Source organism: Oncorhynchus clarkii, chromosome 3 (genome assembly GCF_045791955.1).
Source record: "Oncorhynchus clarkii lewisi isolate Uvic-CL-2024 chromosome 3, UVic_Ocla_1.0, whole genome shotgun sequence".
Classification (NCBI taxonomy): Eukaryota; Metazoa; Chordata; class Actinopteri; order Salmoniformes; family Salmonidae; genus Oncorhynchus; species Oncorhynchus clarkii.
In genome coordinates, this window is record NC_092149.1 from 39,697,518 (window position 1) to 39,710,569 (window position 13,052).

A 13,052-nucleotide genomic window follows, 5' to 3' on the forward strand; every position below is an offset into this window, starting at 1 on the left:
ATAGGCTAGCAGCTTGGTTTGAAGAAATCAACTGTGGGAGCAATTATTAGGAAATGGAAGACATACAAGACCACTGATAATCTCCCTCGATCTGGGCCTCCACGCAAGATCTCACCCAGTGGGGTCAAAATGATCACAAGAGCGGTGAGCAAAAATCCCAGAACCACACGGGGGGACCTAGTGAATGACCTGCAGAGAGCTGGGACCAAAGTAACAAAGCCTACCATCAGTAACACACTACGCCGCCAGGGACTCAAATCCTGCAGTGCCAGACGTGTCCCCCTGCTTAAGCCAGTACATGTCCAGGCCCCTCTGAAGTTTGCTAGAGAGCATTTGGATGATCCAGAAGAAGATTGGGAGAATGTCATATGGTCAGATGAAACCAAAATATAACTTTTTGGTAAAAACTCAACTCGTCGTGTTTGGAGGACAAAGAATGCTGAGTTGCATCCAAAGAACACCATACCTACTGTGAAGCATGGGGGTGGAAACATCATGCTTTGGGGCTGTTTTTCTGCAAAGGGACCAGGGTTACTGAGCCGTGTAAAGGAAAGAATGAATGGGGCCATGTATTGTGAGATTTTGTGTGAAAACCTCCTTCCATCAGCAAGGGCATTGAAGATGAAAAGTGGCTGGGTCTTTCAGCATGACAATGATCCCAAACACACCGCCCAGGCAACGAAGGAGTGGCTTCGTAAGAAGCATTTCAAGGTCCTGGAGTGGCCTAGCCAGTCTCCAGATCTCAACCCCATAGAAAATATTTGGAGGGAGTTGAAAGTCCGTGTTGCCCAGCAACAGCCCCAAAACATCACTGCTCTAGAGGAGATCTGCATGGAGGAATGGGCCAAAATACCAGCAACAGTGTGTGAAAACCTTGTGAAGACTTACAGAAAACGTTTGACCTCTGTCATTGCCAACAAAGGGTATATAACAAAGTATTGAGATAAACTTTTGTTATTGACCAAATACTTATTTTCCACCATAATTTGCAAATAAATTCATTAAAAATCCTACAATGTGATTTTCTGGATTTCTTTCCCTCATTTTGTCTGTCATAGTTGAAGTACACCTATGATGAAAATTACAGGCCTCTCTCATCTTTTTAAGTGGGAGGACTTGCACAATTAGTGGCTGACTAAATACTTTTTCCCCCCACTGTAGGTCACTTTGGAAAAGGTGATTATATTGATTTGCTTCAGTTTGCTGCCATTTTTGCATTTATTATGGATCTCCATTAGCTGCTGCCAAGGCAGCAAATAAAATACAATTTTATTGGTTGCATACAGATATTTAGCAGCAGCTACTCTTCCTAGGGTCCAGCAAAATTAAGGCGGTTATACAATTTTTAAAACATTACAATACGTTTCACAACACATTAAGTCTGTGCCCTCAGGCCACTATTCTACTACCACAAATCTACAACACAAAATCCATGCGTGCATGTGTGTATATTGCGTATGTTATCTGTGTCTGTGTGTGTGTTTCAATATGACTGGGTTCAAATTTGTCAATACAGTCTCCAGCGATCATAAGTTAAAATAGATCTAAAACAATATTGTAATTTATATTTACGATCCCCTCATCCAAACAACTTACAAGTTTACCTAGCTCTTATCAATAGCTCTTATCAATTTGTAAATTACAGTGCATGGAGAATGTTGATATTTCTATCTGATAAAATAAAGTAGATGTTCACCTTAGAACTGACAAGTTGCTCGACCTTATTCATCATTTCATCGTGCCTAAAGGTGGTGGAATTATGAGGGAATTAAGTCAAGGTCAGAATACTGTTAGACACACCTCCGCCGCACCTTAATTCCTTTGATCTCCACCCAAAGTGAAAAGCGGTTGAATAGCATGCTATTCTCATGCTTTAGTTCAAGGTCAGAGTGCGCGTATAGAGAGAAGTGCATAAAAAGGGAATTATGTTCCATTTATGCACGATTAACTTGGGTTGGAATTTCCCCATACTGTATTGGGAGTCTCACCCTGGTTTGATTGAGTATTTACCATGTTTTAGTCTAAAATACATATTGACTTGATACCCCAGGGTCCTCGGAACATGTTGGAACTAAACTGTCTCCTCTCAGGTCTGACCGACTCCTGGAACATGTGTCCATCGCCCTGGTAGGGAAGTACACAAAGTTCTCTGACTCATATGCCTCTGTCATTAAGGCCCTGGAGCACTCAGCCCTCGCCATCAACCACAAACTAGAGATCAAGGTATGGAACACAGTCACATTCACCCATGCTCCCTCTTTGGAGCGACTGCAGTTCCCTACGCACAGCATCTGTGTGTAGGAAGAGACGACTCTGCTTACATCGGTGGCATTGATGTTATCTTTTGTGCTAACCAAACATTGCGTATCCTTAGACGAGGATTATGAGAAGCTCTGTTTTAATGGACTGTGTTAAATATGGCCTTATTTGTTATGTTATAATAAAAATGACGATTACTGTATGTCATGTTCTTATTCCACCCACCTCCCACTGACCCTCAGTCTTCCTCTTGCAGTTCATCGACTCTGCAGACCTAGAGCCAAATACACTGCAGGAGGAGCCTGTGAAGTACCACGAGGCCTGGCAGAAACTCTGCAGTGCTGAGTGAGTCTACAGCAAAATACCTACAATGAGTATACAAAACATTAAAAACACCTGCTCTTTCCATAACATAGCTTTCACTTGGTCAGCCTATGATGCATTATTGATGTCACTTGTTAAATCCACTTCAAACAGTGTAGATGGGGAGGAGACAGGTTAAGGAAGGGTTATTTTTAAGCCTTGAGACAGTTGAGACATGGATTGTGCATGTGTGTATTGTTGGATTCTGGAGTAAACTTTGAACATTTGTTATACTCAGTGTATAGGAACATTAGTTACACAAGAGACATGAGGGGTGCCATGATGAAGCTTGGGAGGGGCTGATTGCAGGGTAAACAATTGCATGTGAGAGTATGTATAAGGGGAGAAACTGTTGAAGGCTCATTTACGTGTAGTAGCAGTATCAATATGGAGAGAGGTTGGTTTATGCCCTATGGGGAGAGGGAGACATGAGAGATGATGCGGGTTATCAATAATAGTGATATTTGAGGATGTACTGGAATAGGACATTAAGTCATCCATATTCTCCAGTAATACATTTTCAGACGCTATGGTATCGGTTCTAATACAAGGTATTAAGTGCCATGACCAATTAATTATTATCCAGGGAAGTGTGTAGCGCTAACTTGTCAACTAGTTAATAGAAGGTGTGTATTATAGACGGGAGTGAAGGAATCTAAAATACCCTGGACACCGTCGGGAGAGTTAATGGAATAATAACTATTGATATGTCGACAAACGGCTCCGATTCTCCCTGTAGAACAGAGCTAGGGATTTTAATCAAGCCATGGAGGCTCTGAAAGAAGCGCACAAGCATTCTACCAATTCGGCTGGAATATGGGACAAATTGAGAAAATTAGATTAAATTGGACAACATTTTCCTGCTGACGGAGAATTCAAAACAAATAAAGACTTCAGGGAGGCAATTATGACTTGGCACAAAGACATAAAACCAGAATCAAAAGCTCAATATACCAGCATTTTGATGTCAGCATTCTATCAACAAAAAGTGCATCACGATAAACCCGGAATGAGTACCAGGACTCTGCCACAGAAAGACGTAACGGGAGTGTATTGATAGAATTTGCAGTTCTGCTTTGATGGCAGGTTTGAACCCTGTGATCAAAACGGTAATTGCAGGGGTAGTAGATTTAATTCAAGACGATGTTTTGAGAGTGGAATATAGCTCTGCTAACCTCGCCGACGTGCAAGGTTAGGGCCATAGAGAAAAGCACTAACTATAGTTTCAATGGCCAAGATAAGACAATGAAACGTAGCGGAAATGCATCACAGCGTAGGGAGACCGAGTCCTGTTTAAGGTGTGGAGCTATTGGTCATTGGAAAAGGGAGTGTAAAGTGGGTATGGAACCTGCTGTATTTGTAGAAAATGCTGCCAGGCAAGCGTTTGCATCATTTTGAAAACGGCAACAACAAATACTCTGGAAAGTAGCAGGAATGGCACTTTCACCTAGCGGTGTATAGTCTCTGTTCGATCGATTAGTGGTTCATAGAGATTACAGTTTCTATATCATGGAAGACGTATGAGATCACATTTTACCTAACTTTTTAGTAGAGGCCAGGGTTCAAATATAGCGGTTTCCTTACGATGGGAAATGGGCTAAATTTGCCACAGGAAAATGTATTTGGGGTTGAAGAATCTAGGCGAAATGCCAGGGGAATTAATTCTAAAGGTAACACATTTAAAATATATTGCCAAACACTCCTTGCAAACTCAGAAAGCCTTGTTTTTTTATTTTTATATCATGAGATATTTTGTGGTTTTATTTTTAAAATATATTTACATTTTATGTCATCTTTATTCTGGAAAATATTTCTAGAATGGTTGAAAGGGTGGAGGAGTCACGAGGTATTGGTATAGGGGCTATCAAACCTAAAATTAACTTTTCATTTTTTTATGTGGTGAGGTGGTTATGGAGAATCATGGGGAAAAGAGACCAGTGAATCGTTAGACTCGGTGGCGAGATAATGTTGCCTTGTCGAAGGGTAGTACATGCGAAATAAAGGATGGGGTGGATTAAAACAAACATTTAATGATTGGAGAAAGGACAGTGGATTTACAAATAACAGGTTTGGTTTATAATTAATACTATTGGGCTGCTGATTAAAATGTAGCACAGTGAATGCTAATGAAATGTACACTCTTTTCCAGAAGAGGGGGTTTTGTTATTTTTCGTTGGAAGGTCCCCGGAGATTGTGAGGGGAGTGCAGTCAGTGATATTTGGCCGTTTTAGGTATTAACGTATCGGGATTAAGCCATAACCGAGTTCCAGATAATAAGTGAGGCTTGTTCATGTGTGTTCTGGACCTACGGTTCACCAGCACACACCATTTACTGGTTACGAATGTGCGTCAGTGGTGTGTTGATACTGTGGGATTTATCGAATGGGGTCTTTTCAATTCGGTTAAATTGGGTATGCAGAAGGATGGACATGTTTTGAAAGGTATTTCAATTGTTTCTGAAGGACAGGGAAAGAAAAGGGAGAGGAAACATTTTAAATGGGGTCGAATGCCCTGTATCCTAAAATGTCTTAGGAAGTCTGATCAACCTCTGTAGAAATGATTGAAATGGGGATTTAATTATAAAATGAATGAGAAACACCAGTCTCTATCAAAACTACCATTACTTTAGGAGATTATTATTATTTCCGTAGGGAGTTATAAAGAGTTGTAATTCTAAGTTGATTAGTTATTCGAATTAGTTTATTTTTGATTTAACATATTGTTTTTGAATCACGTGTTCCACGGGGTAAATTACCAGTTCCCAGAGGAAAATATATGTTATAAGGGATGACAGTGACTTCAAATGGATTGTGATATATGTATTGCTCATTTCATTTTGTGTTTTTGTTTCGATACAAATTTCACCAGATTGGGATACTGGAGTGTGGAATTCTGCGAGGGGTTAGGGTGCTAACTTCATGATCTGGTAACTCTTCCGAGAGGTCGCCAGCTGAATAAGGGTGTATGGACTGATTTAGAAAATGGTTTTAGCAGTAACACGTATGTTATGCTTTTTGACATTTTTCGTAGATATAATGTTATTAAGAAATGCTTGTCTGGATTTCCTGAAACAGAAATTAAATTAACTAAACTGTTGTTTTGATCTGTGCTTTTTTGAGGTTATCATGGAAGGTGACGTCATACCGTGCCTTAATGCATGGTGGGAATAATTTGGCCACAAACAGTGTGTGCGAACCTCAAAACCCTCCCTAACCGTTTGAAGAAAGAGCGACAAAGGCGTGCAATGCGACAGTGACTTTTAACACTCCTGAGTCCGAGCCATAAACCGGGGCCGTAGTTCTGAGAGCGCGTGTGGAGTGAGCGTGGAGAGAGAGAGCGGCTCAGGTGAGAGACTCATGTACGTGGGTGAAACGTATGTATCTACTTGGATATTAAAATCGGGACGTTATCAAGGGCCATAAAATGTGACAGGTAAAAGTTACAGTGGGGCAAAAAAGTATTTAGTCAGCCATCAATTGTGCAAGTTCTCCTACTTAAAAAGATGAGAGATGCAGAGAGATGTAATTTTCATTATAGGTACACTTCAACTATGACAGACAAAATTAGAAAAAAAATCCAGAAAATCACATTGTAGGATTTTTTATGAATGTATTTGCAAATTATGGTGGAAAATAAGTATTTGGCCACCTACAAACAAGCAAGATTTCTTGCTCTCACAGACCTGTAACTTCTTCTTTAAGAGGCTCCTCTGTCCTCCACTTATTACCTGTATTAATGGCATCTGTTTGAACTTATCAGTATAAAAGACACCTGTCCACAACCTCAAACAGTCACACTCCAAACTCCACTATGGCCAAGACCAAAGAGCTGTCAAAGGACACTAGAAACAAAATTGTAGATCTGCACCAGGCTGGGAAGACTGAATCTGCAATAGGTAAGCAGCTTGGTTTGAAGAAATCAACTGTGGGAGCAATTATTAGGAAATGGAAGACATACAAGACCACTGATAATCTCCCTCGATCTGGGGCTCCACGCAAGATCTCACCCCGTGGGGTCAAAATGATCACAAGAACGGTGAGCAAAAATCCCAGAACCACACGGGGGGACCTAGTGAATGACCTGCAGAGAGCTGGGACCAAAGTAACAAAGCCTACCATCAGTAACACACTACGCCGCCAGGGACTCAAATCCTGCAGTGCCAGACGTGTCCCCCTGCTTAAGCCAGTACATGTCCAGGCCCCTCTGAAGTTTGCTAGAGAGCATTTGGATGATCCAGAAGAAGATTGGGGGAATGTCATATGGTCAGATGAAACCAAAATATAACTTTTTGGTAAATACCATTTCATATATTTAACAAGAGTAATAGTTAGTATATTACATTTACGCAAATCATGAATGCTTTTAAAAAATATCTATATTTATTACTTTCCAAATAAATGTTATATTTCCTTGGAAATACATGGTTAGCCATGAGAAAGACCCTCTCTCTCTGTGACAGCGGGAGAGGCATGGTAGGCTGGGTCAGGTTGTGTGGGGTGGTTGCTCTCCTGTAGATGAATTAAGCAGCAGAGTATCTGCTGGCCATCCACCATGGCAATTCACATAGAAATACATCACCTACAACAGTGTAGAATCGAGAACAGATCTATATATTGCATTTCTTTCTGGAAAACTGTATCTAAATGCGGTGCCTCAGATGAAATAAGCCGCCGTTCTTCATTCATTATCAATGGAGAAAGCTCAAAACTGCGGAGGACAGCAGAGAGAAGGATGGTAGGATTTGTGTGAAGCATAAACACAATCAGAGGTTTAAGCACTCGCCGTAATCAGCAGGTTAGGAAGAGTACACAACCATTCTAGGAGGCACTCTGCCACAAATGTGCTTTGATCTTTTTTTATCTTTTCCATCTCCAAACAGCGTGGTGGCGAGTCAATCTGCAAGTCTAATCTAGGCGAGCAGTGAGGAGCGCACATAACAATACAGGCTCCAGACATCACAAGCCAGCTAAAAGAAACCCATGAAACAAACAAGTTACACACACTCATAACTTCTTATGGCTTGGGGGCAGTATTTCGACGTCTGGATGAGAAACGTGCCCAAAGTAAACTGCCTGTTATTCAGGCCCAGAGGCTAGGATATGCATATAATGGTAGATTAGGATAGAAAACACTCTAAAGTTTCCAAAACTGTTAAAATAATGTCTGTGAGTATAACAGAACTGATATGGCAGGCCTGAGGAAAATCCATCCAGGAAGTGGGATTTTTTTGATGTGGGTAGTTTTCAATTGAATGCCTTGAATAACCCTATCTAATGGGTTAGGACCCAGATTGCAGTTCTTATGGCTTCCACTAGATGTCAACAGTCTTTAGACATTGTTTCAGGCTTGTTTTCCAAAAAATGAAGAAGAATGAGACCTTTCTGTCAGTAGACTGTAGAATCATTTAGTGCTGGTTTGCGTGCGTGATCGAGTGCGCGCCCTTCGTTGTTTTTCCTTTCTATTGAATACGTTATTGTCCGGTTGAAATATTATCGATTATTTATACAATTGGCAACCTGAGGATTAATTATAAACATCGCTTGACATGTTTCGACAAACTTTACCAGTACTGTTAGGATGTATTCGTCTGCATGTTTTGATTGCCATTGAGCCAATGGATTACTGAACAAAACGCGCCAACAAAACAGAGTTTTTGGGATATAAAGAGGGACGTTTTTGAACAAAACAAACATTTATTGTGTAGCTGGGACTCTTGTGACTGCAACCAGATGAAGATCTTCAAAGGTAAGTTATTAATTTTATCGCTATTTCTGACTTTCGTGACGCCTCTACTCCTCTACTTTTCCTCTACTTGGAAAATGTTTGTATGCTTTTGTAAGCGGGGATCTGTCCTCAGATAATCGCATAGTATGCTTTCGCCGTAAAGCCCTTTTGAAATCTGACAAAGCAGCTGGATTAACAAGAAGTTCATCTTTAAGCCTATGTATATCACTTGTATTTTTATGTTTATTATGACTATTTCTGTAATTTTGAATTTGGCGCTCTGCAATTTCACCGGATGTTGTCGAGGTAGGTTGCTAGCGGATCGCCTGCGCCAGAGAGGATAAACACACAACCTCGTGTGATGGATAGCTGTCGGCTATATTAGCCACGACTTACCGTTCTTCGTGCAGCTTCAAATGTCGAACAAAGTTGGAAATTGTTGCGCCTCCGTCTTTAATTTTCTTCCCGCATGTTTTGCAAGTTGCAATCCGTTTTTTGTTGATACAGCAGGTCTTTATATCTGAACATAATAATTTGGGGTATCATCTTTCCAAGGGCTCCATCTGAATTCACCCGCTGACGTTCCTCTGCACTGCCACGCACAATTTGATTGGCTGCTGTCCGATTCAAACTGTAATCCGTTAAATGAAGAGTTGATGCATTGCACACTTTTTTTAATAGCATAATTTTTTATATTTCGGCTTGGGGAGGATATCAAGTCAGGTCGAGTCATAAGGCTCAAGTCCAAGTCATGAGTCATTGGTGTTAAAGTCAGTCGAGTTGCAAGTCATCATATTTGTGATTCGAGTCTGACTCGAGTCTGATCAGAATTTCTGATGGAACTGTAAAGAGTGACATACAGAATAAGCGTTCCATCTGACATGGAACAAGACAGCAGATTCAGCTGGAATGGCATTTTGTTGTGTGATGAGAGATGGAAATGAAATTGTGTATGGTGTGGTCATAGAACAGAGGCCATAAGTCTCTGAGTTTGTAAACCTCACGGTGGAGTTTGTTTTATCATTGTTCGTTCATATCTAATCATGTATTATCTTTTATTTTAGATTCATGTTTTTTTTTAGCATTGTTTGTTCAATTATAAGTAATTTCCAAGTTTATGTCAATTGAACAGTAGGACGCCATTGTTCAAAAAGAGTGACTGTTGGATTCTGGAGTAAACTTTGAACATTGTTATACTCAGAGTATAGGAACATTAGTTACACAAGAGACATGAGGGGTGCCATAATGTAGCTGCTGAGGGGCTGACTGCAGGGAAAACAATTGCATGTGACGGTATTGATAAGGGGAGAAACCACTCGTATCACTTAGTTCCCTGCTTAGCAAGAATGATGCAATGTTTAGAGATGAGGAGGAGACTCCACCCAAAGTGGGGTATGAATATCACCTCGGGGGAAGCCATTTCTTGGTCTGAATACAGCTGTGTCGACCCTTTGGGAAAAATTAAACTTGGTCAAGCTTCTTTAGTGTCCGTGAGTGATTTACTAAAAAAATGAGAACTTAACAGTATGAATGGGCAAGACAAAATATGTAAGTGCCTTTTGAACAGGGTATGGTAGTAGGTGCCTGACACACTGGTTTGTGTCAAGAACTGCAACTCTGCTGGGTTTTTCATGCTCCAAAGTTTCCTGTGTGTATCAAGAATGGTCCACCCAAAGGACACCCAGCCAACTTTTTTCTTAACTGTGTTGTTGGTTAAGGGTTCGTAAGTAAGCATTTCACTGTAAGGTCTACATGTGTTGTGTTCCCTGTAGAAAGCTTTCGACACCTTGTAGAGTCCATGCCCTGACGAATTGAGACTATTCTGAGGGCAAAAGGAGGGCGGGGGTGCAACTCAATATAATAGGCTGCTTGACACCATAAATCCCACAGCATTTACATGAGCATTGTGAATAAAAATACATTCTGTGTAATTGTAACCCTAAGCCAAGGGAGCTGTGTTCTCCTGTCATTGAAGGATCAATGTTGTCTCATACACACAGTGGTGTCTTGGTACCTGGAGGCTTCGGTGTACGGGGGACAGAGGGGAAAATCCAGGCTATCAGCTGGGCAAGGAAAAAGAAAAAGCCATTTTTAGGTAAGATGTATTTAAGCATTAATGAAATACAAACGAATCAATAGTATTGTCATGTATCATGCGTCAGTTTAGCATGTTTTGTTAAATGGAAATGATATTCTGTATGTCACTCTTTATAGTTCCATCAGAACTTCTGATCAGACTAGTTCAGCCTGACTTTTTTTAATTGCACACATTTAATCCCAATTGTCTTTTTGCAGGGGTATGTTTGGGCATGCAGTTGGCAGTGTGTGAATTTGCCCGCAATGTTCTTGGCTGGCAAGGTAATATTTGAATCAGTAATCGTTATATCCTTGAGGTGTATGTTGCGTAATTCTAGAATGTTCATAAGTTAAATGTTCAACTCTCAAACCTTAGAATGGAACTGAAATACGTATTTCTTTTTTTTTATAACAGATGCAAACTCTACTGAATTCCACCCAGAATCTAAACACCCTGTGGTAGGTGTGCCATAGTAATCATGTCCTTCTCTGTCACTTCTCACTGAGTTTTGTCTCACGAACATTGTGATATTCTGGTCCTTTTTTGACAGGTGATTGACATGCCAGAGCACAACCCTGGGCAGATGGGTGGGACTATGAGGTTGGGGAAGAGGCGGACCATCTTCAAATCCAACACCAGCATTTTGAGTGAGTGCTAATCTTGCCAAAACCACATAGGGTTTGGTGTGTTATAATGGTTGATAATATTCAGTATTTATTTTTCAGGAAAGCTGTATGGTGATGCTGAATATGTTGACGAGAGGCATCGTCACCGTTTTGAGGTAGTAGAGCTGAATCGAGTCTTGATGTGTATATTTGCGTTACATTTTTAAAGTACATTTTACATGATATGTTACTTGGAAGACAATCCATTTGACAATCCATTTGAAGTGTTACATGTATTACATTCTAAGTGTGGATAGGATGAATTGATGGGAGCTCTCTGTCCTCTTAGGTGAACCCTGAGCTGAAGCACCACTTTGAGGAGAGGGGCTTCCATTTTGTCGGCCAAGACGTAGAGGGAGAGAGGATGGAGGTCATTGAGCTGGATGGTGAGTTAACCATGGAGACATTTCAGTGTTTTCCACTGTCTGGCTCTTGGAAATGTTATTGTTAAATAGTGCGTTATCACTTCATAAAGTACTTTCTTGACTGAATTGAACAAAAAAATGTAACACAATTTTGTAGGGGTATCAAATGTAATGACAGTTGTAGCTATGCCAACCGTCCGTAGTATCCATCTCAAACTGATCATCTTCCCACCTGTGTTGTTTCAGATCATGCCTATTTTGTTGGAGTGCAGTACCACCCAGAGTTCACTTCTCGTCCCATCAAGCCCTCGCCCCCCTACTTTGGCCTCCTGCTGGCTGCAGCAGGGAAACTCCAGAGCTACCTACAGAAAGGTTGTCGCCTCTCACCACGGTAAGACCACGCAGATCATTGTATTTCTCATAATTTCCTTTTAATCCATCAGATGGAGGCAAGCAAGATGAGTGGCATTTGGTCTGGCGTAAAGGGGAATGGAAAAAAGTTACCCGGCCAGTTTTGGATTTTTGTAATGCTATACCTAGTTTATATCTCTGACTTATCATATCATCCTGAAAAAGTATTATGGATGTATATAACTCTGTCCCTTGTGTTACAGAGACACATACAGTGACCGCAGCGACAGCAGCTCTCCAGACTCTGAGATCGCTGAACTGAAATTCTAGGAGTTACCAGTTACATGCACCTGTTACTCTGTTGATGCTGGTACTACTGTTATAGTTCACCTCATCTTTTCAAACTCAATACACAGCCTCCGCTCATCTACCTGACAATAAATACTTTTTTCCGTCACCCAACGGAAGGTCTCGTTACTGAGAAAAGTAGCTCTCTGAAATGATGCAGGAAACTAAAATGGCTAGATTTTTAAACAATTGAATTGAACAATTGAATGCAACATATCGGCATTACAATGCCCCCCTTTTTAAATGGTATTCTTCAAAGTGAAACTTTGTCCAATAACACTAATAAACAACAGTGTGAATACAGTTTGATAAAATGTAGTAAGAGATGTATGTGCTTGTCAATTTCCCTCAGAAAAAAACACCCAGCGAGGTGTTATTGAATAAAACAGTGATGCACTAATGAATGGAAGATGAAAATAAAAAGTTGGTGTGAATTTGATCCATCTTCCATTCTGCACTATTTCAATATCATCCTTCACATTTTTTTTTATAACAGAAAGAAAACCTTACATTTATTTAACTTTTATAATTGTTTGAGATCAGCTTTGATATAAGACTAGTGATATTCTGTGACCCTGAATAGACCACCCTTTTCAGTGTGCACCAGTCCCTCTTGTTTCCAATGACAATCCTTACAACTGAACGTGCAAGTTCCTGTCTTGACTTGAGAGAGATTGATTTGACAACCTATGAAATAAAGCTCAGTTTACATATCCTGAGTTATTAAAATCCCAAGTAGCCCCTCCGTGTGAGTCCTTGGAGAGTTTAGGTTGTATTGTTGTCCACTTCCCTTTTTCAGAGGCTCAACTACCCATATAGTGGGTTATGGGGGAGGCTACAATTCAATGTAAGTTTCTTGATAACTTGATATAAAAGGAGTGCTTGCAACCCATGTCATAT

The 13,052-nt window shown here is 40.6% G+C and overlaps 1 protein-coding gene across 2 annotated transcripts in view; it reads left to right on the plus strand.

Annotated features, from left to right (window-relative positions):
* Window positions 1-12,591, plus strand: part of LOC139395153 (CTP synthase 1b) — a 30,121-nt gene extending 17,530 nt beyond the window's left edge. For both annotated transcript variants that reach the window (XM_071142854.1, XM_071142853.1), the window contains 10 exons: window positions 2,091-2,223; window positions 2,516-2,604; window positions 10,347-10,441; window positions 10,642-10,704; window positions 10,838-10,881; window positions 10,974-11,070; window positions 11,149-11,204; window positions 11,378-11,474; window positions 11,700-11,844; window positions 12,068-12,591. In XM_071142854.1, coding sequence (XP_070998955.1) covers window positions 2,091-2,223; window positions 2,516-2,604; window positions 10,347-10,441; window positions 10,642-10,704; window positions 10,838-10,881; window positions 10,974-11,070; window positions 11,149-11,204; window positions 11,378-11,474; window positions 11,700-11,844; window positions 12,068-12,134 — 886 coding nt within the window. In that variant the 3' untranslated portion in view covers window positions 12,135-12,591. The remainder of the gene's footprint in view (window positions 1-2,090; window positions 2,224-2,515; window positions 2,605-10,346; window positions 10,442-10,641; window positions 10,705-10,837; window positions 10,882-10,973; window positions 11,071-11,148; window positions 11,205-11,377; window positions 11,475-11,699; window positions 11,845-12,067) is intronic.
* Window positions 12,592-13,052: the final 461 nt, after the last annotated feature.